Source organism: Sorex fumeus, unplaced genomic scaffold (genome assembly GCF_029834395.1).
Source record: "Sorex fumeus unplaced genomic scaffold, SorFum_2.1 ptg000003l, whole genome shotgun sequence".
NCBI classification, from domain to species: Eukaryota; Metazoa; Chordata; class Mammalia; order Eulipotyphla; family Soricidae; genus Sorex; species Sorex fumeus.
Genome location: NW_026606060.1, coordinates 5011073 through 5035884, shown reverse-complemented (window position 1 = coordinate 5035884; position 24812 = coordinate 5011073). Strand labels below are relative to the sequence as shown.

Genomic DNA, 24812 nt, shown 5'->3' with positions numbered 1-24812 from the left:
GTAGTGGGAAGTCCTGTTGAGCTGCCGGGTTGACTGTGCCTCTTAGAACATCAAAGGGCAGGTGTGCACGTGTGTCCAAGAGCAGTTCCCGGTCAGCCCTTGATCGCTGGCCAGGGCCCACGTCCATGGCCACGTATGTTTGACTCTTAAGCTTCTCTGATTTCATTATTCACCCTCTAAACCAAGAGATAGCGGAGCTTAGATATAACAGTTTGGGGCCAGAGTGATAGAACAGTGAGTAGGGCATTTGCCTTGCACACAGCTGACCCGGGATCAACCCCCGGCATCCCATATGGTTCCCCGAGCACCGTCAGGAGTGATTCCTGAGTGCAGAGCCAGGAGTAGCCCCTGAGCATCACTGGGTGAGACCCACAAAGCAAAATATATATCAGCTTATCTATGTTTCAGTTATTTTAATAAAACTGGCTCGAGTCCTCAGCAGCACTCTGAACATGTGTACCCATCCGGCCAGCAAGTCTCTGTACGTTTGTCACTATATCAGTTTTGCTGTCTGTCCTCATTCTCTCGTCTATCCCACTGCCCCCGATCTGCAATGCTGGACCCGGGCAGGAGTGCTCCTGAGCATGGGTCCCACCAGGGCCACCACGAATGCATTGCTCAGCTGAATGCAGCATCTTCCCAGCCGCCCAGGCCACTTGATAGGGCAGGAAACAGAAGAGACACCCAGGCCGACTGCTAGCAAATGGGTGGTTTATAGGGTCCTGTGACCACAGCCTGGCTCAAACCTAGGGGCTGGGAAGGTGTTCTCCAGTGGGCTGTTGGGGGGGGGGGGGGGGCGCTGTCTTCCTGCTTCCCTTCTGCCCGGCTCTCCTGGGCTTTGGACTTCTGGAAGGTTCTTGAGCCTCAGTTCTGCATCCTCATCAGAAGTGCAGGAACTGCCCCCTCGCAGGCTGATGCAGTTCAGTGGGGAATCAGGGTGAAGGGGGAAGGTAGGAGCTGGGAGGAGTAGCTTGGCTGAAGCCAGAGTACGGTGCCCGGGACCCTTGCAGGCTGGCACCACTTCCTGGGAAGTTCCTGTAGCATCTGCAGGGCTTTTCTGCCCTGCATACACACATATATCCTCGGCCCTGTCCTCAGACCCAGGTTCAACGTCACGCCCTCCCGCGAGGTCTTTCCTGCCCCCTCACACTAATGGTGGCCACCCAGTTCTCCTCGTTACTCTGCTAATCAGCTCCTTGTTCTTCCACTTCATCATGCTGACCCTAGTTTACACTTGGACTCATTTTTGTCCTATTTTGTGAAATATTTGGGAGTTCAACTGTATCTGATCTATCCTCCCTTTTATGAAAGATTTCTCCTTATCTTCAAATGAAATGTATGGTAGATGCACCTCTGAAGACATTGTATTTTAAGCCAGTATCGAATCCTAACAGTGAGGGAGAAATGCAAGGATATTAATTCATAACGAAGTAATGATTTTAGCATTCAGGTCATCAACTCCCAGGGCCAAGTGCTCAGAAACCATCATGCAGATTCCTAAACCCACAGGCAGCTTCACTGTGGAGACAATGGCTCCAGATGGTAACAGATGCTGTTGGAATTTATTGGTGATTCGGATCCTAAAGTGCAGAGTTGCTGGTGACATGTTATTCTCTAATGGCAGCTACTTCCTTCAATGTTTTGAGCAAAAGAAAGTGCTCTCTGCCCTTCTCCTTCCACGTTGGGGGGGCTATTCCCAGCTCTGTGCTGCTGGGTCGCTCCCAGCCATCCTTGGGGTCCAGCAGTGCCAGGGATCAAACCTGGGGCCCCAGAATGCAAAGCCTGTGCTCAGCCCATAGATTTTTTTCTCTGGCCCTCTTGTGACTATCGTCCTGTTTTCTTTTTTATGTCTTTGTCTGTTGTAAGAATACAGCGGATTGGGACTGGTGCAACTGTACAGCAGGTATTGCACGTGGCCAACAGAACTCAAGCCCAGCACCCCATATGGTCCCCCAAACCTACCAGCAGTGACTCCCAAGCACAGAGCCAGGAGTAAGTCCTGAGCACTGTTGGGCAAGGCCCAAAAGAACCAAGCAAAAAAGAAAAGGAATGCAGTTTTTTGAGAACATATAAAACTTGTTGACTAATTTCCCAGTAAGACTTCTGACCTACAGCAGGCAATTATGTGACATTTGCGGGAGTCAAGAGTCATGTGTGGGGGCTGGAGCAATAGTACAGTGGGTAGGGCGTTTGCCTTGCATGCGGCCGACCCGGGTTCGATTCCCAGCATCCCATGTGGTCCCCTGCACACCGCCAGGAGTAATTCCTGAGTGCAGAGCCAGGAGTAACCCCTGTGCATCACCGGGTGTGACCCAAAAAGCCAAAAAATAGTCATGTGTGGATTTTCTACTTTGGGGAGGTGTCAAGCCCCCCCGCTGCCTTGCCTGCTCTGTTTGAGGATTCACCATGACAGGTGACCACCAAGAGGGCCATGTCCCGTCCCCACAAGAGCAGCTCAACTCCTCATTGGCAGAGATTTGTTGGAATAAGAAAATGAGGGAATATTCCTGCTACATGAAATTTGTGCCCAGAGAGTTAGACAAGAAACTTACCACATGCAAGTATGCCCTGACATTAACCTTATTTCTGTAGGCCTTATACCCGCTGACCCCTGTGTTAGTGAAAGAGACTTATAATTGCAACTCCCGACAATGACGAATTTTCGCTCTAAAGTCCTCCACAACAAGAGAAACCACGGCGCTATGCACCAAAGAAGCAGCTCTGCCTCTGAAGTTGTGGGTTTTTTTTTTTTTTTTGCTTTTTTTGGAAAGTTGGGCTTGTCTGTTCAAGAGCTCACAACACTTGACCAACTCTCTCATTTATCTTAACATGTGTATGCTATATTTATCTCCTCTTCACCGACAGGGAAGTGAAGCTGGCCAAAGGGCCATATTTAGCTAAGTCTTGATCACTGCCTGGCGGGTCAGCTTAGATAGAACAGAATCCTGAAAGTTGATCTTTATCCAACGGCTCCCACCTGAAATCTGTCAGCAGGACGTTAGAGTAAAGAGCGTTTGTAAAGAGTTGGCTTCTTCCTCAGCCTCCTCTCCTGGCAGTGCTGGGAGCTAGCAGAGCCACACTCAGTTTGTCTCAACCACAATTTCACTTTCTCTCCCTCTTCTTAAAGCACTTGAAACAAGAGGGATGATGCTTAGGCAGCCAACAGGAAGACAGTGAGAGAAGGAAGTTCAGGATCTTGTTCCGTCACCCTCAAATAACTCGTCATCTCATTGGGAGCCTGACATTAGAAATTTATAGAGAGGTGACAGTGGCTGAGAGTTAGAGCCAGACCTTCCATTTTAAGAATTCTTTTCCCTCAGAATTAGGTCAGTGATGAAGACATGAAGTTTGCGGGGGGAGGGAGGGGATAAAGAAGCTAAATATTTAAAAAGTTTTTAAAGAACAGTTATCTGTTGGGTATTGATTGCACTTTAGAAAAATTCTCACATTCTCTGAGAGGAAAACAAATCTCAAATTTTCCCTAGTGTAAGTTATGGGCTGGAACAATAGCACAGCGGGTAGGGCGTTTTTGCCTTGCACACGGCCAACCTGGGTTCGTTTCCTTAGTCCCCCTTGGAGAGCCCGGCAAGCTACCGAGAGTATCCTGCTTGTACAACAGAGCCTGGCAAGCTCCCCATGGTGTATTTGATATGCCAAAAACAGTAACAAAAAGTCTTACAATGGAGGTGTTACTGGTGTCCGCTCGAGAAAATAGATGAACAGCGGGAGGACAGTGCTATAGTGCTACGTAGGTTGTGAGATGGGAGACAGATTCAATAAACTGATGCACTTTTCACTGATGTATTCAATCTCTGATGTATTTTAAGCCAAACTTACTAGGCCAGAGAGATAGTGCAGAGGTTAAAGTACACACCTGTGAGCGGCCAGTGCTGGTGTGAGCCTTGGAACCATGGGGTCCTCCAAGTACCTCTGGGTGCTGCCCTCGGGACTCCCAGGCACCATTGGGTGACCAGGTAATCCCTCATGTCACTGATGGTTTGGTTGACTGAAAAGAGCAAGGTGGGCCCTCTGGACCTACTGAGCAATTCTGAGAGGCCCAAAAGAAAAAAAAAAACAGTTTGGGTTTGGGTGCTAGGAACAAACTGTCCAGGGCCGTATACATGAAAATTTCTTTTTAAGGGGGTAACTCAGAAAATTTAAAAATGAACTCAAAAGTGACAAAAAAGGTTACAGTGTCTTGCACTTCCTTTGCACCCGGCCAATCCAAGTTCGATTCCAGCATCCCGTAAGATCCCCTGAGCCCCTCCAGGAGTGATACCTGAGCACAGAGCCAGGAGGAAAGTACTGAGCATCACTAGGTGTGGCCCAAATATCCCCACCCTCCATAAAAAAAAAAAGTGACTAAAAGACACAAGGGGCCGGAGTGATAGCACAGCAGGTAGGGCGTTTGCCTTGCACTTGACCGACCCAGGTTTGATTCCCAGCATCTCATATGGTCCCCCGAGCACCACCAGGAGTAATTCCTGAGTGCAGAGCCAGGAGTAACCCCTGAGCATCGACCCGAAAAGAAAAAAAAAGACATACAAAATAAATGAAGTTTCACAGGCTGCTGCCTGCCTTTTCAAATACTGACTTCCCGTATGCCCTTTGCATTTTTACATGCTGACTTCTATCCACATGTCCTCGTGGCCCCAGCTGAGTCCCCTTTGGGGTGTGACGATTTCACCAGCCATGCCTAATCAGGGCTCTCACTGGAAACAGATGTTACAGATGGACTTACTGCTGTGGGATTGGGAAGCGGTGGAGAGAAGCAACTTCCTGGGCCTCAGACTATAGTTGTCAGGACACCCGGACAGAGTTCTCCTGCTTTTATATATCTTTTAAGTCACCCAGGACTACAGACTTCAGACGTTTATGGCTTGTCTGTTAAATAAGGAGTTAAAAGTCTTAGAACAGTCAGTGCGACAAAGAATTATTCAGGCTAGGGAGATGACTCAAGTGGCAGAACACTTGCCCAGCTTATCCCCTCTCCAAGCACTGTTACGTGTAGCCCTGATGACCCTGTGTGTAACTGGGCCCCAGTACCAAACCATCAGGCCAGCACTGCTGGGTGAGCATTCCCAGAAGTGGCCCCTGAGCCCCTGAGCTCTGCTGGAGGTGGCCCCATAAGAAATGAATTGTTCAATTGTGGTCCCACTTTTTTGGCCTCTCTCTCTCTTTCTCTCTCTCTCTCTCTCTCTCTCTCTCTCTCTCTCTCTCACACACACACACACACACACACACACACACCGATAATGCACTCTTCTAGATCTTACAGCCTTCAGAGCACTGGCCACAGGCTCCCATTTCACAGATGGAAACACTAAGGTGCCAAGGCCACCTCACAACCAGCTCACCTGCATCTCTCTGCAGGGCCAGCTCAAGTACCGCTGCTTCTGACAAGCCTTCTTAGCACCTGCACTCTTGTGTTTACCGAGTTCTCACTCAGTAACTCAGTGTTCACGCGTGTTTTCTCCTCACCTCGAAGCGTAGAGAGCAGAAGACCATGAGAAACGCCTCTGCCAGATCCCCCACCTCCCAGCTGTCAGGTCTTCTCCCTCCCTGGTGCTGGCCTGAGTGTTTCCACACCTGAATTGCCCTTTGTTTTCTGGGCTGTGCAGTCTGCAGAGCCCTGGAGAGAAGCACCAACGTGGGGTTACAGACACTCGTTTGAGCCACTTGCTTTATTCCTAACAGATCTGTTTTTTTTTTTTTTTGCTCTTTGGGTCACACCTGGCGATGCACAGGGGTTACTCCTGGCTCTGCACTCAGGAGTTACTCCTGGCGGTGTTCAGAGGACCATATGGGATGCTGGGAATCGAACCCGAGTCAGCCACGTGCAAGGCAAACGTCTACCCACTGTGCTATTGCTCCAGCCCCACAGATCTGTATGTTAAGAGAGCTTTGCGACTGTCTGCTTTCTCACCAATCAGATATAATTTGAAGATTGTCCTTTTTTGTCCTTCAGAGTTTTATTAAAGCACAGTGAATTACGAAGTTACTTGTAGTTAGGATTTTGACGTTCAGTGTTCCATCACCAAGCCCGCCACCAGTGTCAGACTCCCTCCACAAATGTTCCCACATTCCTCCTACCCGTCTAACCGCCATCCCAGCCCCAGCCTGCTGTCTTGACAGGCGCCTTTTAAATTTGATATTAAAGTTTGGGTCTCAGGACTTCAGTATTATGGACTCCGTGGTTTGGATAGTTAGCTCTATCATTCCCTAACTTCACCAGTATACCTGGGTCCCCTTGACCCCAGTCCTGTTGCTTCTCACTTCTCTCCTCTCCTCTTCCTCTTCCCTCTATTTCTTTCCTTCTCCACCCCTGCACTGTGGTGTCAAGGAGATGTAGGCATCCGGCGTCCCCAAAACCGTATTGCATTTCCTCAGCCAGTTTCTTTGAACACCACATATGAGTGAGATCATCCTGTGCTTTCCTCCTCCTCTAATTCATTTAAAATGATCCCTTCCAGTTCCATCCATGTTGCAGCAAATTGCAAGATTTCATCCTTCCTTGCAGGTGCATAAATTCCACTGTGCGCATGTGCCAATCTTCATGACCCACTGACCTGCCGCGTGCCCTTCTTTCATTTCCCCGGTGATTGCTATTGACCCCATTCTGGGCACAGAGTAGTTGCTTGATAAACTTTCTTCAAGCTTCTGTGTCTGCACTTGCTCTAGTCTACACTTTTCTCTCCTCCTTGTTCTACATTACTTTCTTTTCCTATGTAAACGCCTAAAATGTCTAACCAAACCATGGGTTGCAGAGGGAACCATGCTTTTATCTGGGTGTAGGGATCCTTAGAATGTCCCCATGCAGGTAATGTCCAGAAATCTTTGCTTTTCATTTTAAATGACCAGATCGGAATAGCATACCAGCTAACAATGCAGTGGTGAGGCCTGGGCTATCCGAGCCAAGTTATTTGGTCAAAAATGTAGATTTGAGGCCCTGGAGGACTGGCACTCCTGCCAGCACACTGCCTCCTGCCAAGTCCCCGAGCGTGATCTGGGCAGTGCTGCTGGCTAGGATGGCTAGGACCCCTGGCACCAGGTTCTGAGCATACTGCAGCCAGGCGTGTGTGTGTGTGTGTGTGTGTGTGTGTATGAGACACCACAAGGAGCATGACCTCTGCAGGACACCACAACCCGAAAGATGACAAGAACCCCTGCCAGGAAGTTTGAGCTCTCTGCAAAATAGCCACGATGTGTGCGATTGCACCAAGGGTATGGCCACCCCACCCGTCACCAAGCATGTGCACACCTCGGTGAGCGTCTTGCTGGGGGCCCTGCCGAGCACTGTGGCTTTAAAACTGTGTCGGCACCACAGCCCGGGGTATGCGGGCAGTGCCCATCATCCCACCACACCCACAAGAGTCATGAAGGGGAGAGTGGAAAAAATTAAATATAAAACATGTGTTGTCTGTGTATTTTAACTAGGCATGCACACCCTAAAAGGCATGTGCTTTTGCTTTGCTGCTTGTGGTTATCGTCTGTGGGCCACACCCAGCAGTGCTCAGGCCTGACTCCTGGTTCTATGCTCAGGGCCGACACCCCACTCCTGCCAGGCCTCCGGGGACCCTCTGCAGAGCCAGGCATTGAACCTGGGTCGGCCAGCACCTTAACCTCTAAGCCTCTCTAGTCATTAGGCGTGTTTTCTGTTTTTGTTTTGCTGGGGTCACCCCTGCTGATGCTCTGGGCTCTCCCTTGGCTCTTGGCTTTGGGATCACTCCTGGAACGCTTTAAGCAGAGCTCCCTGATGGAGGGGGAGGCAGCCAGGCACCCCTGCAGGGCATAATACCAGGGAACACATCCAGATGCTCCCAGGCACCCTGGCTGATGAGTCAGAGCGGGGGTCCCTGCTGGTGGTCTTGTTCCTCAGAGGCATGCTGCTTCGTCTCTCGTTTTCTGTTGATTTGGGGTTCTTTTTTGTTTTGGGGCCACATCACTGGTGTTCAGGGGTCACTCCTGGCTCTACACTCAGGAATTACTCCTGGCGGTGCTGAGGAGACCCTGTGGGGTCCTGGGGATTGAATCCCAGTCGCCTTCATAGAAGGCAAGCGCTCTACCCACTGTATATCTTTTCAGCCCTCGTCTGTCAATTCCTGTAAGTGTGATATTTTCCAAGGGCTGAGGTACTCATCCTGACAGATCCGGTACCCCTGAGGAGAAGGGAGAGCCAAGTCACTAAGATACAGAATGTACTTCTTCAAAACTGCTGCTAAGTTGCTTGAGAAACTAAAGCATGGGGCCAGAGCAATACAGCGGGGAGGGTGTTTGCCTTGCATGCAGCCGACCCAGTTTCCATCCTTTTCATCCCATTGTTCCCTGAGCAATGCCAGGAGTAAGCCTTGAGCATCGCTGAGTGAGACCCAAAAAGCCAAATGAAACCCCTAAAAAACCTAAAGCTTTTTTTGGTTTTGTTTTTGTTTTGGGGGTCACACCTGATTATACTCAGGGGTTACTCCTGACTGCATACAGGAATCACTCCTGGTGGTGCTCAGGGGACCCTCTGGGTTGCCAAGAATTGAATCTGGGTTGGCTGCATGCAAGGCAAACGCCCTACCCAAGAAGCTAAAGCTTTTGACTAAGCATCCAACAATCAGCTTGGCTGTACTCTCCATGGTTTTTCTACGGTTTTCTGGAAGACAGTTATCTTTAATATGCTCATGCTGGTGGAGGGTGTAGTGTTGAAACACGTGTGAGTCCCTTACATCAACACCACAGCAAATCATGTTGCCGAAAAATTTTAAAAAGTTAAGAATAAAATAATAACAACAACAACAAAAATATGCCTTTTCTCTCCTCCTGAGAATGTTTCAGTTGCCACACTGAGAAGTTTCAGTACTTATCTATCTTTTTCTTCATTTTCATTTCATCATCCTGTTATTCGTCGATTGCCTCGAGCAGGCCCCAGTAACGTCTCCTTCATCCTAGCCCTGAGATTACATTCAAGGCTCTTTAGGAGAATGAGACCCATCATTGTTACTGGTATTTGGCATATTGGGTACGCCACGGGGAGTTTGCCAGACTCTGCCCTGTGGGCAGGCTACATTCGATAGCCTGCAAGTTTGTCCAAAGTAGGAATGAGACAATAAGATGTCATAAAAAAGTTCTGATAAGATGTCGCGTGGCCACATTCGCCGGGATCTGGATTTTATAGTCTCTGAGTCTTGGCCGCTGATGAGATTACACGGCGCCAGGGGGCCAGGTGGTGGGTGTGACCCCCGCCTACTGGAATTTGGAGGATCTGGGTGAAAGATGCTCGACTCCAATCCGAGTAGGCTTGCAGGTCTCGGCCCCGGAACCCGCGTGGCTTTGTCCCTCTGCCAGTACCTTCATGTGTTCCTTCATCAGTTCCTTCCCGGGGCCCCTTGGAGGGGAGCGGGTTGAGCTTTCCTCCCCGCCCCGACCAGGGCTCCGGCAGCCGAAGACCTCCAGGACCAGCCACCACCATGCTGAGACCACTCTCCGCACACATCTTTTTCTTAGAACTAAAATATTGATTTGTTAATTAGGACATCACTAGAGAACTAGCTGGCTTTGAGAACTGACTTTTTTGGTAGGCTATTCAGAAGTTAGGATGACCGAGCCCTAATTAACTGCCTTTGTATCATCAAAGTTAAACTCTGTGACTGAAGAGGAAATGTTCTGCCCGTTTAACTTATTTATCCCCGAATTCAAATTTTCACTTTAAGTTCACTCAGTATACTGCATAGTTATAAACAATTTATGTGATACATACAGGCTACTGTATGCAGAGGGGAAAATTTATTCTTTTAATTTGGTATCTATTATTAGACTCCTAATTACTCAGGCTGGGTGAAATAAGAATGGTCTCATTCTTATAATAACTGCCAGTTATTTATCTGGAGATCTCAAGCAGGAGTTCATTTTAAGTAGTTCAGACTCTGAGAAGTAGCATCCCTTCCTTCCCAAGGAGTTCTTGCTTTAATTTTTGGTTTTGGAGCCAAATGCAGCAGCAGGGTACTCAGGAGCTACTCCTTATTCAGTGCTCAGGGGTTACTCCTGGTCATGCTGCAGGGGGAGGGTTGCGGTACTGGGGACCAAACTCCAGTGTCCTGAGTGCAGGGCATGTGCTGAACCCACTGAGCCATCTTTAGGGCCCTTTCCTGCTGGGCCTTTTTTATCCTTTTGGTGTCTGGGCCACACCTGGCTATGCTGGGAGCTTACTCCCTACTCTATGCTCAGGGGGTCACTGCTGGCATTCTTGGAGACCATATGCACTGCTGAAGGTAAGACCAGGGTCAGCCATATAAAAGGCAAACAAATGCCTTAACTTCTGTATTATCACTCTCGCCCAATTAACTTCTCTATAACCCCAATTCATTGCACTTAAATTATTCCAGTGAAATTTGCACGCTCGCCAGTCGCTTGAAATGACAGTCTAATTTCCTTGCTCTCTGCCCACCTGAATTTCCCACAGAGGAAATTCAGCCAGTGTTCACTGCAGTTATGACAGCGATTCGTCCAACCGAGTGATGTTCTGCACAGTATTCTGATCACTATTATCAAGCATGTCTAGAGAACTCTGGTTTCACATGTTATTTTTTTGTAATATCTGTCTAGACAAAGACTTTATCTTCCACTTCCCTGAGGAGAGAGACATGTTTGAAAGGCATCGTTTTCATTAAAATGTCTAACCTGATTTTTTTTTTTAGAAAAAGAATAGATTTTGTCATCTTTTCAAGATCATTAAGCTCCAGCGTTCCCAAATAGCTCAGCAACACAGTGATATCATTTTCTTTTATTATTCTGAAAACTATACTGGCCTCATAAGACTTCAACTTGATTTGTCTGCTGTGGTGCTGGTCTCGACCTTTGATTCTGTGACGAAAGGATTTTTGGCTTTATGGTGGGAAGAGCAGAGACAGGATTGGTGGGAGTGAGGAGAGAGCAGATTTGCAGAGGCACAGATGCTCCATATGTGATGGGAGACAGACTCGATGGGAGTCGTGGATGGGGGCTCTGTGTGTCTGGCCTCAGCCAGATGCTTTCGTTGCACTGTTTCCTTTATTCCTTTAAGCCTCTGAGATAGCAAAACCCCTATTTCTTAGTCTGTGAGAGTGGGAAATCTAAATATGATGAGGAAGACATTTTTAATGAGCTCCCCCAGTTCCTTGGCTAGGCCAAGCATTGGTTTCTCAGGAATAGAGAATTTCTGGGTTGTTCCTCTTGCCCCTCTCCTGTCACAGAGTTTGGAAAAGACAGTAGAGAAAATATGTTTCATGTACCCAGCTCTACTCTCTAGCCCTCAGGGTTTAAAACGGGGTATGTTTTCAGAACATTCTTTGGTCTGAAGCGATAGTACAGCTAGTACTTGCCTTGCATGCAACCGACCAGGGTTCCATCCCTACCGTCCCATATGATCCCCTGAGCACCGCCAGGAACAGTGTCTGGCCAGGAATAGTCCATGAACACCAATGGGTTTGCCTCACATCTCTCTCTCTCTCTCTCTCTCTCTCTCTCTCTCTGTCTCTCTCTCTCTCTCTCTCTCTCTCTCTCACACACACACACACACACACACACACACACAATGAAAACACAGTATCTTCTTCATGGTAGCCCACTGTCATAAGTGTATGCCCATGTTTGAGACTCTCATTACTTGGTTCATTGATTCTTTCTTTACATTATTGCTTTTTCAACCAATTAGAGGTATTCACTTTTATAAAGAAAGTCAGGAAGATTGGGGATGGCATCTCTCGTATAATGGACAGCACCTAAGAAATCTTTCAATGCCTCCAGATTGCGGGCATGCCCTCGGGAGTGTGGCAGAAGGAAGCACAGAAGGGTGAACCCCAGCACTGAGTCGGATGCACCCACTTACTTGAGTTAAGGACATTATCAGAAAGTGGCATGAAAGAAAAATGTTCCAAGTTAAAGCTTCCCCCAAAATGTTTCCACTAAAGCTCCAAGCAGAACTTGCAGCTATTTACTCTTCTATCAGTTCCATGTCTGTCTGTTGCAAGTCATTTAAGAAGGGCAGGGGCTGAAGCCAGAATGTTTCCTTGTCATCAGAACTTGAGCATGGTTTTGACACGAGAAAACCCTAACTGTGTTCCCTCCCTGGGCTGTGATCAAGGAGCATTTGGTGTCACTGGAAATAGTCCAAGCATCATCTTGCTGGCAGAGAAATGGCCCAGCTCTACAACTCACTGCAAAATAGGACATGATGCCGCCAAATCTTCCCTGGTCTACTGGTCCAGGCCAACAACTCTGGAGTCTTCTCAAAATGGGGGTGGGCAGATCCCCCTTTCTGCCTGAGGGAACAGCAGCCCAAAGCCACACCTGACTCCTCTGACATAGAAATGGCCCAGCTCCACAAGTGAACCTCATCAGACAGCCAAACTACCAAATCGGCCCAGCTCTATCATCCTGGAGCCACATACGCAGCCATGCAACACCTCTGAATTTTAGTACTGTCAGACCAGTAGGATAACAGCAAATCTGATTGCAAAGTTGTGACAGGGCTCACTGAGCCTCAACAATGACATAGAAGGCTCCAGCGACCAGCCAGCACCAACCAGCCCAGTACATACCCAGTGACTTCAGTAATATCTTATGACATATAACAGAGATCACATATTGACTTTTATTGATCTAAGTTTTGACAATTCCGTTTGCCTTTGTGTTGTTAACAATATGAAGTAAATTTGTGCCTGCTAAGGGGGCAGCTGGGGTGGTGGGGTGGGTATTGGTGGAGGAAGGGCACAGTGGTGGTGACATTGGTGTTGGAACATTGAATACCTGAAACAATTGTATTAGGAACAACTTGGTAAGTCACAGTGTTTTTATTTTTATTTTTATTTTATTTTCCCCCTTTTTATTGATTCACCGTGAGGTACAGTAACAGAGCTTTCATATTTGAGCTTTAATCATACAATCATCAAACACCCATCCCTTCACCAGTGCACGTTTTCCACCACCAAAGTCCCCAAAGTCCCCAATGTTCCAACATCAATGCCACCATCACTGTGCCCTTCCTCCACCAATACCCACCAAACCTACCCCTGCCTGTGTGGCAGATAATTTGCACAATACTCTCCTTCTCTACTTTGTTTACCTTCGATATCTGAGCCCAGTCCCACCACCACTCATCACTGTCACTGTCCTGTTGTTCATCAATTTGCTCAAGCGGGCCCAGTAACATTGTGAGACTTGTTACTGTGTTTGGCATATCAAATACATCACGGGTAGCTTGCCAGGCATTGCCGTGCGGGCGAGATACTCACAGTAGCTTGCTGAGAGGGGCGGAGGAATCGAACTCAGGTTGGCCATGTTGGCTGCGTGCAAGGCAAATGCCCTACTGCTGTGCTATCATCGCTCCAGCCCACCACCACTCATAGCTGCTGAAAATGCAGTCCTAGACAGTGTGCTTTGTATTGCTTGTTATGGATTCAATATAATGCTCTAGGAATTCTAAATTTTTAATAATTAGGGTCTGGAGAGATCACTGTAGCAAGTTGCTGGGGTCCAACATTTGTTAGTGTGTCTCTGGATCATGGCCGTGTGGGAGCTTAAGTAGACCGTGGCCAGGTGTGGGCGTCATCTGAGTCCCAATGGGGTTGAGTGCGGGAGGAGGACAAACTCCTCCCCTGTCCCATGAGGCCTAGCGTTCCCACCACCGCCACCCGTACACGGAGAGTTTTGCTGAGTTCTAGAAGATGGTGGTCGCTGGCATTCCTAGAGGGCAGGCAGAGGGATGGCACCTGCCCCCAACTGGAGTGGCCTGGCAAAAATGGCCTACTGCAAAGTCAAGAGCCCTCTCTGCAGCAAGTTGCTCGGGTCCGAGATTCGTTTCTGTGTCTCTGTTACGATGTTTTTAAAAAAGAAGAAAAGAAAAATAGAGCCTTTGCTGCCTTTGGGCCCAAATAGCCATGGAGAGAACATGCCTAAAATAGAAGCAGCTCATCATCTGGAAGCTCAGTCGATTCTGGTCTGGGAAGATCACCAAGACTTCCAAAATTGCCCAGGGCCACGTGGGTGACACAGTCTCATCAATGGATAGATACCTGCACATGCATAGCTATAGGTATCCACACGCAGGAAAAAAGAACAAAATATAGGAGTCAGCTACATTTGGGGAAGAGAATGCAACCTGGGGAGAAGGGGGACATATTTGTAGATTTAATCTGATTCTATATGTTTTTGCAATGTATAATAAAGAAACTATTTGTAAAAGCAAGGATTTAAGTTGTGTATAAAGAGATAAACAGGTTAGGAAAGGGTTCCAGAGACCATTTCTTTTCTCCTTCATTTACTAAGTAATTAAGAAATATTAAATAATAATATGAAATTATTACATGGGAGAACATAAGGATTGATACTTTACACATAGTATTTCAAGTGTATTGGTATTATCTGTGGTAATAGACAATATCTAAGAAATAATCAATTTTGGGCAAACTTCTCAGCTATAGATGTTTCTAGTCAGTTTTTGTAATCCCCAAAGTCTTTTCTCAAGGTTGTCTTCTGTGGTTCTTTCTTTCTTTTATTTATTTATTTTTTTTTGCTTTTTGGGTCACACCTGGTGATGCACAGGGGTAACTCCTGGCTCTACACTCAGGAATTATTCCTGGTGGTGCTCAGGGGACCACATAGGATGCTGGGACTTGAACCCGGGTTGGCTGCGTGCAAGGGAAATGTCCTACCCGCTGAGCTATCGCTCCAGCCTCTTGTGGTTCTTAATACTGTACTTTTACCCCACTGGTGTTCAGAGCCTCAAAAGGACAATTAACAAAACTTGTCTTTTTGCAGGGGGCTACTTTCTAGCTGTGTAAACACCTATCTTTGCTTCTTGGACCAAGTGATGCAATAGACATATTCTTAGCACCCCAGAAGAGCTGAAATGGAAATAATGAGCTTTTCCTCTCCTCCCCAGGAAGACTATGATCGTCTGAGGCCTTTATCGTATCCAATGACTGATGTCTTCCTTATATGCTTCTCTGTGGTAAATCCAGCCTCATTTCAAAATGTGAAAGAGGAGTGGGTACCAGAACTTAAGGAATACGCACCAAATGTACCCTTTCTGTTGATTGGAACTCAGGTAGGTCTTTGATTTTACCCACTTAAGGTTGGGCTGGAGAGAGAGTCCAAGGAACTAGTGTGCAGTTTGCTTTATTTGGGAGCTAGAAGCACTGTATGGGCCCCTGAGCACCACTAGTAGTGACCTGAATATAGAGCCAGGAGTAGCCCCAAAGCACTGCAGAGTGCCCTCCCCACAACAAAAACAAACAGAGAATGAATACTCTCCTCTGAGCGATGGAGGTGACCCGAAAGGTAAGGCGCATGCCATGTGTGCGAGAACCCTGTGCTCCATCTCTGGCTCAGGTACTGCCCGGGGAGTGGCCCCCTTGTCCCCAAAGAGTGATCTGCCTGACCTGTGCCTCTCAGACTAACACTGTAAGGATTAACAGTTGTTTCAATTCAGTTGTAAGTTGTAACAAATTGAGTCGCATTTGGGGGAAGAAATTGTACCAAGGGCAATTTCAGTAGTAGTTTATAAAAATTAAATTGTTTATTTTTTTTAATGTAGGGATTAAATGGTTGTTGTTTTTTTTAATGTGGGGATTAAATAGTTTTTTTTAAATGTGGGGATTAAATTAATGTGGGGATTTATCTTTAACAACTTATGATATTCTGGAATATTATTGATGTTTTCAATTTAGATTGATCTCCGAGATGATCCCAAAACTTTAGCAAGACTGAATGATATGAAAGAAAAACCCATATGTGTGGAACAAGGACAGAAATTAGCAAAAGAGGTAATGGAATCCTTATGAAATTTAAAAATAAGCATAAATGAAGCTCCAGGAGTAATAGAAGCTACTGATTATTTCTTGTGCACTCATGTCTGCTAGGCACTGTGTGGAGTGCCCTCTGCCTGGGCTCGTTAAATCCTTCCACACCCAGGAAAGAGGCTTAGTGGTGTGGGCTTCCTTGTGTGAGGTTCTGCGGTTCGTAAGTGGCGAGCTGTTTTCAGACCAGGCCTGACTCAGGCCCAGCTCCGACCCTGGGCTACACCATCAAGAGCTTTTTTTCCAGTTAAGTTCTGTGTCTGACGAGATGCCAGAAATAAGTATCTCTTGCTCTTGCTCAGGAAGCCTTTCTTCATCACTTAAACATCTGCACTGTGCCTGGTCAAGCTCTGTCGTCAGCTTAGAATCCTGGAGTGGCATGGAAGATGGTTTAAACCTGCAGTTAAAAGCAAAACCTCAGGACTGGAGCGATAGCACAGTGGGTAGGGCGTTTGCCTTGCATGTGGCCGACCCAGGTTCGATTCCCAGCATCCCATATGGTCCCCCGAGCACCGCCAGGAGTAATTCCTGAGTGTAGAGCCAGGAGTAACCCCTGTGCATCGCTGGGTGTGACCCCCACCCCCAAAACAAAACCTCGAGGGCAGAGAGGTAGTGTAGGAGCTAAAGCTTTCCTTCTGGCTGACCTCATTTCAGTTCCTGGCACCACAGGGTCCCCCGGGCATCATGGAAGCTCTGAGTCCCACAAAGGTCGAAGGTGGCTTAGATGACTCCAGCCTTGCTGAGCTCCACGGAAGACCTCTCCCTGAAAAAAAAAATTACAAAACAGAAAATAATTCAGTAGCTGTGAAGTGTGTTGAGTTTTCTAACTCTTTAGTAAAAGCGACTAGAAAATGCTCCCATTACAGAAAGAATATGTTATACCTAAGACCTTCTAACGTATATTCTCCCTCACCCCAAAGCTAAGCTTACTTTTCTGCCAAGTGACTAACATTATTGAATCCTATTTTTTAGATGTTGTGATTCTTATAGCACTTTTGTGGAGACAGCGTCTAGCTGAGTCACTGTCACTGTCATTGTCCTCCCGTTGTTCATCGGTTTGCTCAAGCGGGCCCAGTAACGCCTCCATTGGAGACTTTGTTGTTACTGTGTTTGGCATATAGAAGACATCACGGGGAGCTTGCCAGGCTCTGCCGTGCAGGCGAGAGTAGTTCTTTTAAAATGTACTATCAGTAGGCAGAAGAAACCAAGAAAACTTTTTGGATGACAGGTTTTCCTAAGGCATAGATAAGTAGCCTCACTCACAAATCACGCTAGAAACTCCACATATTTAATTTTTTGATCTTGAGAAGAGAAGGAATGTCTAAATGTCATAAAGGAAAAATAAAAATAAAAATATTTGTAGTATTATATTTTTATGTAGATGATTTTAACTACATAAAAATATAATACCACATGAAATGCCAGAAATAAAATTAAGTCATATAACAAACTTGACAGGTATGGCAGAAAAGTGTGAATTAATATTTTTAGTATACAGAAACCTTTTGCAGTGGATTACTCAGAAATAAACCTGATAGGCATACCCCAGTAGAAAAATGGGCTAGGACCATAAATGGGAAGCTCAGTTAAAAACTGCAGATTGACCTTGAAGACAGAAAGTATATTTGGGAGTGGAAGAATAACTGGTGACATTGGTTGGAGGGAGTTTACGCTGGTGATGGGATAGGTGTTGAAAAACTGTATGCCTGAAACCCAACTATGAATTTGTAAATTACATTGCCTAAATAAAATTACTTAAAAATTAAAGAGAGAAAGTAGATTCAGACACCTTGGTCAAAACTTCAACTTCTGTGTACAAAATTATCACCCAAAAGGGGAGAAGTCTTTTAACAGCTCTGTTCCAAGCATGTAAGTAAATGAGCACTGTTGTACTATTACTAACGATCACGTTGATGATCATTGAACATGTGCAAGAAGCTTATAGTGAGGCCCACAAAGGAAAACAGAAAAAAAAAGTTAGACATCCTTTCAGACATTCTATTCTTAGAGAATTAGCAAGGATCTTGTTTTGGGAGATGGCTTATGAAGATGCTGAATTGTTTATAGAGGCAAAAACAAAAACCCCAACAACAGTGTATCTACTAAAAATGCATACTAATCATCTGCTAAGGAAAAAGTTAAGTGGTTACCAGACAGTATGGTCCCATTCTAGATCTGTCTGCTGCGTTGAGCAGTTACTTCCTTCTTGAGACACTTCTTCAATGGGCTTCCTTGGATGCTTCCTTGAAAGGGTCCCTGAAGGTTTCCCCCACTCTCATTGTCTCGTCTTCATTTCTTCAACCCCATCTCTGAATGTTGGATCAATACTCAGCTTCCTCTTTTTCCTTCTGTGCCCCTCATTCTCAAGCCCTTGAACTTGTCTTGCTGTTGATGTCTCAAGTTCCCTAAATGTCTGCATTGAGCCTGAACCTATTTCCTGAACTTATTTCTCAGCTCTTAATAATCCCATTTGAGTAGCAAAGCACTGAAATGTAATGTGTCTAAACCCGAGAGTTTCTCATTTTACCCTCCAAGTTACCCAGGTCAAACACTTGGCCGCATTTGATGTTTTTCAGACCATAACACAGTCAAACCTTGGGCACTCCAGATTGCTTTACTGTAGAATATAGCCAGCATCCTCAGCCTGCTCACCATCTCTCCTAAGCCTGGATTTCTGAACATCTTGACTGACCTTTCTCTTGCTGTGTTCCATGTCAGTCGGGTTCCAACAAGGCCAGATCAAATCTTTTAAAACAGGAGCTCAAATCAGGTCACTGTTCTGCGCAGAATCCTTCCGTGGTTTCCCAGCACACTCGGAGCAAATAAGGCTGAAGTCTTTCCTGGGGCGTAGTCTTTAAAATTTTTTTTATTTTTTTATTTTGAATCATCCTGAGATAGTTACAAAATTGTTCATGATTTTCTCTCTCTCTCTCTCTCTCTCCCTCCTTCCCTCCCTCCCTCTCCGGCATTGTGATTTGTGGTATTGCTAATGAAAGGTTATCAAGTATATCCCTTTACCTCAACACTCGGTTCTTCTTGTCTAGAGTGATCATTTCCAACTATCATTGTCATAGTGGCCCTTTCTCTGTCCTAACTATGCTCCCCCTACCCCTTGGTGGCAAGTTTTCTACTATGGACCAGTCCTCCTAACCCTTGTTTCTACTGTCTTTGGGTATTATACTTATGTTGTTTTTAAATATCCCACAAATGAGCACAATCATTCTGTTTGTCCCTCTACGTCTGATTTCACTCAGTGTGATACTCTCCATGTCCATTCACGTATAAGCAAATTTCATGACTCAGTTTTCCTAACAGCTGCATAGTACTCCATTGTATAGATGTACCATAGTTTCTTTATCCAGTCGTCTGTTCTTGGGCACTCGGGTTGTTTCCAGCTTCTGGCTACTGTGAGTAGTGCTGCAGACGGCCCTGTAGCCTGTTCTTTCCTGCTTATGAGCAGACTCTTTTCTATTCATCTGGCTTTCTAACCTCAGGCCTCTGTTTTGGGTGGTTCCCTTTATCTGGGATGTTCTTCCTTCTGTGGACATTCTTCTCCCTGACTCCTTTCCGATCTCCGCTAAAAGAACATTTCTCAACAAGACCTTGCCACCTCTGGTCCCCGGCTGCATCTCTCCTTTTGTTCTCCAGGCCACGTATTGTTTCCTGACATTCTTCCTCTATATTGGCTCATAGTCTTCACTTTAACGTGTAAGCTAGGGGAGATATAGGTAAGGCACTGACCTCATACTCGTACTTACCTTGAATCCCAGCATCACATCTGGTCTCCTGAGCACTGCCAGGGTAGCCATAAAAGCCAACTCCCCCACCCTTCCTCCCCAGTGCCCCCTCCCCCCATTGCTCCATGAAGTGTAAGCTTTGAAAGAACAGGATTGTGACTGAAGTCTATTCCCTGCTGAATTTTCTTGTCTGCTAAGTCAAAGTGCTGAGTACTTCTCAGTGACTGAATTAATGGTGGTCTCAGACACAGGTCTGCTTAGGAGCACAGAGGCCGCCTGGCACCTTCTCTTGCCTCTCTCCCCCTCACTGCTGCACTGCTGTTCCCCGAGGGCTCCCAGCTGAAACCCCCCACCCCCAGGGCTTGGCATCTGGCTCCATTTGCCTGGGACCCTTTCCCCATGCACCCCTTAGACGCTGCTTGGCTGAGTTTCCCTCCCACAGTTGCCCCAGGTGCTCATCTCCCTTGCTCTTTTTTTTCTCCCTTTTCTTACCCATCTTTCCTGAATTCCCTTTTTTGTGGCTCCCTCCTCTGGAAGAACTAAGCAGACGAGAGCATCACACTGTGGGACCCCGCATTTCCATCCAGTTCACTGGCATACCCCTAGCATCTAATACTATGCTTGGCATAGAGTCGGTACCCGGTAAATAATTAATACATTTTTTCATAGAAAATTTCTGAAAGACCAATCACAAGCATGTATCTACTCCAGGGTATTGCAATTGTGGATGATGACTGCATTTTTTTTATAATGCTGTATTTTATCATTTTCCATCGAAAGAGTGTGTTTGCATCATATCAGATTGTAAGTTTTATGTGTGTGTGATTTTTCTTTCTCTCCCTCTCAGATAGGGGCTTGCTGCTACGTGGAATGTTCAGCTTTAACCCAGAAGGGATTGAAGACTGTTTTTGATGAGGCTATCATAGCCATTTTAACTCCAAAGAAACACACAGTTAAAAAAAGAATAGGATCCAGATGTATAAACTGTTGTTTGATTACGTGAGAAACGTCTTCAGTGGCAGACAGGTCTGTTCCTCTTAGAAGGCACCTGAAAGGCTACAGCTGAACCCAGACCTCTTAAGAGTGATGCAATTTAAACTTGAAGGAAGCAGAACAAAACAAAAACAACCCTTTCTTCAAAATTCTATCAAGTTCATTGAGAATGTTTCTTATCGGTCTAAGAAGCAGCCAACAGCACCTGAAGCCACAATCTATTATAAATATTTTATTTCAGCTAGAAGGTACAATCTCTCAGGGTTTCATAGTTTAAAAAGCTACAATCACATCATAGTGTAACTACATAAACAAACAAACAGAAAACAGCAGTGCTGTAAATGGGACTGCCTGCCTGAGACCAACAGATTAATTGTTCTTGTATGTAAGATGCTTCCTATTCCAGTATATCCAGAGTGGTGCGATGACAAGGCCAGCCACGTAGCCAAAGGTCGCTCCCAGTGTACAGGAAATGGGCCACACCTGAGGAGAGAATAAATGAGATGAGGAGAAGAGAACAAATGTTTTCTTATTACTTGAGCACAAGTTAAGTGTAACCTAAATATTTCTATATTGCAGTTTAATGTGCTTTCCTACAGAATGCCAAAAGTGTAGTAAGGTCCTAGATCCATTACCATGAACACTAAAAATGTACACGTTTTAGTTAAGATGCGTGCAACTGTAACCAGGCTTCTGGCAACTGTAGAGTTAGTCTGATGCTCCCCAAAATGCATGAGGCACATGCAAAAATCACAAATTAAAAATCTGGGTCAGACTTTGCCATAATTCTGGACTCAATGTAGCTCTCTGAACCGGTTGGTAATTTGGTAAATCTTTTTAGTTTCCATATTGGCTTTGTATATCAAATGAAAGGAGGAGTGTATATGCTACGCAAAATGCAACAAACTTCCTTTAAATCAATTGGAAAGCAAAGCCTTAGAATTCAAGCATGCTACATGAAGCTCAGAGCAACTGCTTCCTTAATGAAACGCCACCTTGCGGACAGATTTTGGAACCAGCGCAGAAGCTGTAGAACCACAATGTATGTATGTTCTAGAGTGTAAGTTAACACAATACTGGCTTCCAAATACCTGTTTTCTCCAGCTATATTATATCATCAAGCTAGAAGTAAATAATATTGATTTATCTCACCCACAAGCAGTGCAATTTGGTTCCTAGTGAAAGACTGCTTAAGAGAGAGAGGGAGAGATAGAGACCAAACTGCCGTGTTCATTGTGAAGCTTATTTGGTCACAGGAACCAATGCTAAGCTTTGTTTGGGGGAACGAGCCATACATGTGTATCAGAGGCGCACCATCACACTTACCTGATTAAGTATCTTTGTTTAATGCGTCTTTGCCTTAGTTCAAAAACCACGCAACAGACAGCAGCGGTAGACGAAAGTTTCAGTGTCAACAAACTACTACAGCTCAGAGAAGCAGAATTAACCCAGAATCCCCCTCCCAGCTTTTCCCACCTTCAAATGTGGGGTAGCACTAACGGATAACATTGTCTCTGGCGAGCTTCTATCGATTTCCAGGATGAAAGCTCTACCTATTGCACAGATTGGGTAATGAAACACTAAACTTCTATACTTGAAAATGACAGCCTTAAATGCTCCTAGCAGTCACAAATCTAGGATGTACTGTCTTGTATGTAAGCTTTGTAGAGATTCTTTTTTTTTAAATCCAAGCATCAGTCCTCCTGCGGAAGAGTGGGGTCCCTGGATACCTGACAGGAGCTTTCTCCACTGGACATGGACCGAGGTTTCTCTGTGGATTTCTCCTTTCTCCCAAGAAGTAGCGGCTCACATAACGCGTCATGACCTTATGTATGCGCACATGAAATCATATCTAATTCTCTCATTTACTTTTGGTCTGCTATTTTAGATAGAACTGAAAGGAACTGTATACACCGACTAGCATATATTAGTTAAATTGTCCAATTCATGGTATAAAAGAATTAAGACAGTAAAGTATTATATATTTCCAACCTGCCTTTGGGGGTTTGATGGGGATTTGTTTTGGTTTTTTCCTCCTCAAATTCACACCTCAGAAACTCTTCACACATGGTTTACTAGGTAATGAAGTTAAAATTTAGAATTTTTCCTGTCCTAAGAGAAATGGACTAAGTGTCTGGAAGTGTCACTTCTGGATGTCCCCCATTTCTGGACCGGGGCTCTAATTGATTCCTCCATTGAAAAGGGAGGCAGAACAGATACACGGTCACTCCCATTTATCGACTCTCGTGATTCCTTTTCCTCCTCCTTCACTATAACCGTTGCTAGACATCACATTTTTTAGCTTCACGTTCCTAAGATGGTAAATATTGTGTACATAGACTATGACAACTCTAAGCAAAGATGATTGTCTCATCCGAACCTGAGGTGCCTTAGGTGCTCTATTGACCTTCCTGGGGTGTAGAGTTTCCCGTTGCTGATCAAGAACCTTTCCATGGCTTCGGTTCTTTAGTTTCTTTTTTGCAAAAATACTTTCTGCCCTTTAACTAAAAACAAAACATAATAAAACAGAAAAAAAAAACAACCAAAGACTTGTTTTCTATTCATGAGCGGAATGTAGAAAAACTGCCTTATTTTCAGAAGCATGTCTTCATTAAATAATTTTTAGGTTTCAGTAGAAATTCAGACTTATCGCTGGAACAAACAGATCAAAGTAATGAAATCTTCTGGTCAATAAAGTACTTCAAAAAATCTCACTGATACTAGTTTTGTGAGGGAATGCAGATACGTTGCTTCAAATAAGGTCATGTATGAACATAAAAGAAGCTTTTTTTCCCTTTTTTTTTTGCTTATAGGTATTACAAAGTTCTTAGAAATAATTCTTGGGTCTCCCTGAGATTTTCTTTAAGACTTTGCTAACCGCTACCCCTATTCTATCTCAAAAGGTACATTTTTCGGTTAGTTCATGTTGAATTATCATATTTCCAATGCATTGAGCCTGAATTAATGGTTTTTATTGTGAATTATCTTAGTTACTTTAGGCATTGCTTCCATATGATTTTTAATTATTAATTTTAAGTCACTGGTTTGTTGGTTGTTGCTTCTTGAATGTTACTTTAACAGTGTCCCTTCTTCATATATGGGGTTGCAAATAAAATAATCTGCATAGTTTACTATCTCTGGCAAGCACTGGACTTCTTCCCTCAGTAGTCTTTCTCAGCATCCTCTGTCAGCCCTGGGGACGACACTCTCCAGCTCCCCTGCAGCGGCCGTCTGGGCCTCTTACTGTTTGGCAACATGTGAGCGTCCACCTGTGTGCGGGTGAGCACTGTTTCGTGTGGGGAGAGTCACTGGCCCTCAAGAACATCAGCTAAATTCCCACCTGGTTACTCAGTTCTATTTCAGTCACTTTCTAACTTCAGTATGACTCTTTGTCTACAAACACATAAACATATTTCCATATATGTTCTTTAAAAAGCTGCCATACTTTGGCTCCAAATGAATGCCAAAAGTTTAATATTGGTTAGAAAGGGCTGTCTAGGGGCCAGAGCGATAGCATGGTGGGAGGGGGCTTGCCTTGCACGCGGCCAACCCGGGTATCATCCCCAGCATCCCAGGTGGTCCCCCAGCACCGCCAGAAGTAATTCCTGGAGTGCAGAGCTAGGCATAACCCCTGAGAACTGCCGGATGTACCCCCCCAAAAAACCTAAACCAAGTGTAAGTGAGGGATTAGAATTGGGAACATTTAATACTCAGCATCTCAAGAAACCCTTGCCATGAGCAAATTTAAATGATGGAATGACTTAAGAGTCTACTCATGACAGGCTTCAAAAAATAAGTCCTCAACTGGAACACTTGTTTTTTAAAAAAGAATTTTTTTAAAATAAAAGGACTACTTTGCTGATTTATATGGATCAAGAAGGGGAAGAGGAAAAGGGTATTGGAGAGATTGTCCACTAATAATACTATTTCCTACGACCTGAAATTGCACTTAAATGTTTTTTAACTATATACCATGGCAACAAAATTCATTTCTGATTTGTCAAGCACTCCAAGTATAATCATGCATTTTCATAATTAGATCTTAAAGAACAATCTCCTTATCTCACCATCAGATCTTCCTATTTAACATTTCTCATAACACAAATAGAATTTTTTTTAAATGGCATCTTCTATTGGACAGTTCATCTGCATTACTGTATTTCTCTGCATTCTGGTATCTGAGGTGGCTACCTATAATCACCTGTTTCAGAAAAACTCAGAACAAAGACATTCATGTAAAGGAAGTCATTCAAAGGTGCTAGCC

At 45.2% G+C, this 24812-nt stretch overlaps 2 protein-coding genes across 2 annotated transcripts in view; one reads left to right on the top strand and one right to left on the bottom strand.

Moving 5' to 3' along the window:
• Positions 1 to 23682, top strand: part of RHOQ (ras homolog family member Q) — a 39010-nt gene extending 15328 nt beyond the window's left edge. Inside the window, exons 3-5 of the mRNA XM_056114651.1 lie at positions 14903 to 15067; positions 15690 to 15785; positions 20403 to 23682. Coding sequence (XP_055970626.1) covers positions 14903 to 15067; positions 15690 to 15785; positions 20403 to 20558 — 417 coding nt within the window. The 3' untranslated portion in view covers positions 20559 to 23682. The remainder of the gene's footprint in view (positions 1 to 14902; positions 15068 to 15689; positions 15786 to 20402) is intronic.
• The window catches only part of PIGF (phosphatidylinositol glycan anchor biosynthesis class F), a 34713-nt gene continuing 30661 nt past the window's right edge, over positions 20761 to 24812 (bottom strand). Inside the window, exon 6 of the mRNA XM_056114639.1 lies at positions 20761 to 21031. Within this exon, the coding sequence (XP_055970614.1) occupies positions 20918 to 21031 (114 nt within the window). The 3' untranslated portion in view covers positions 20761 to 20917. The remainder of the gene's footprint in view (positions 21032 to 24812) is intronic.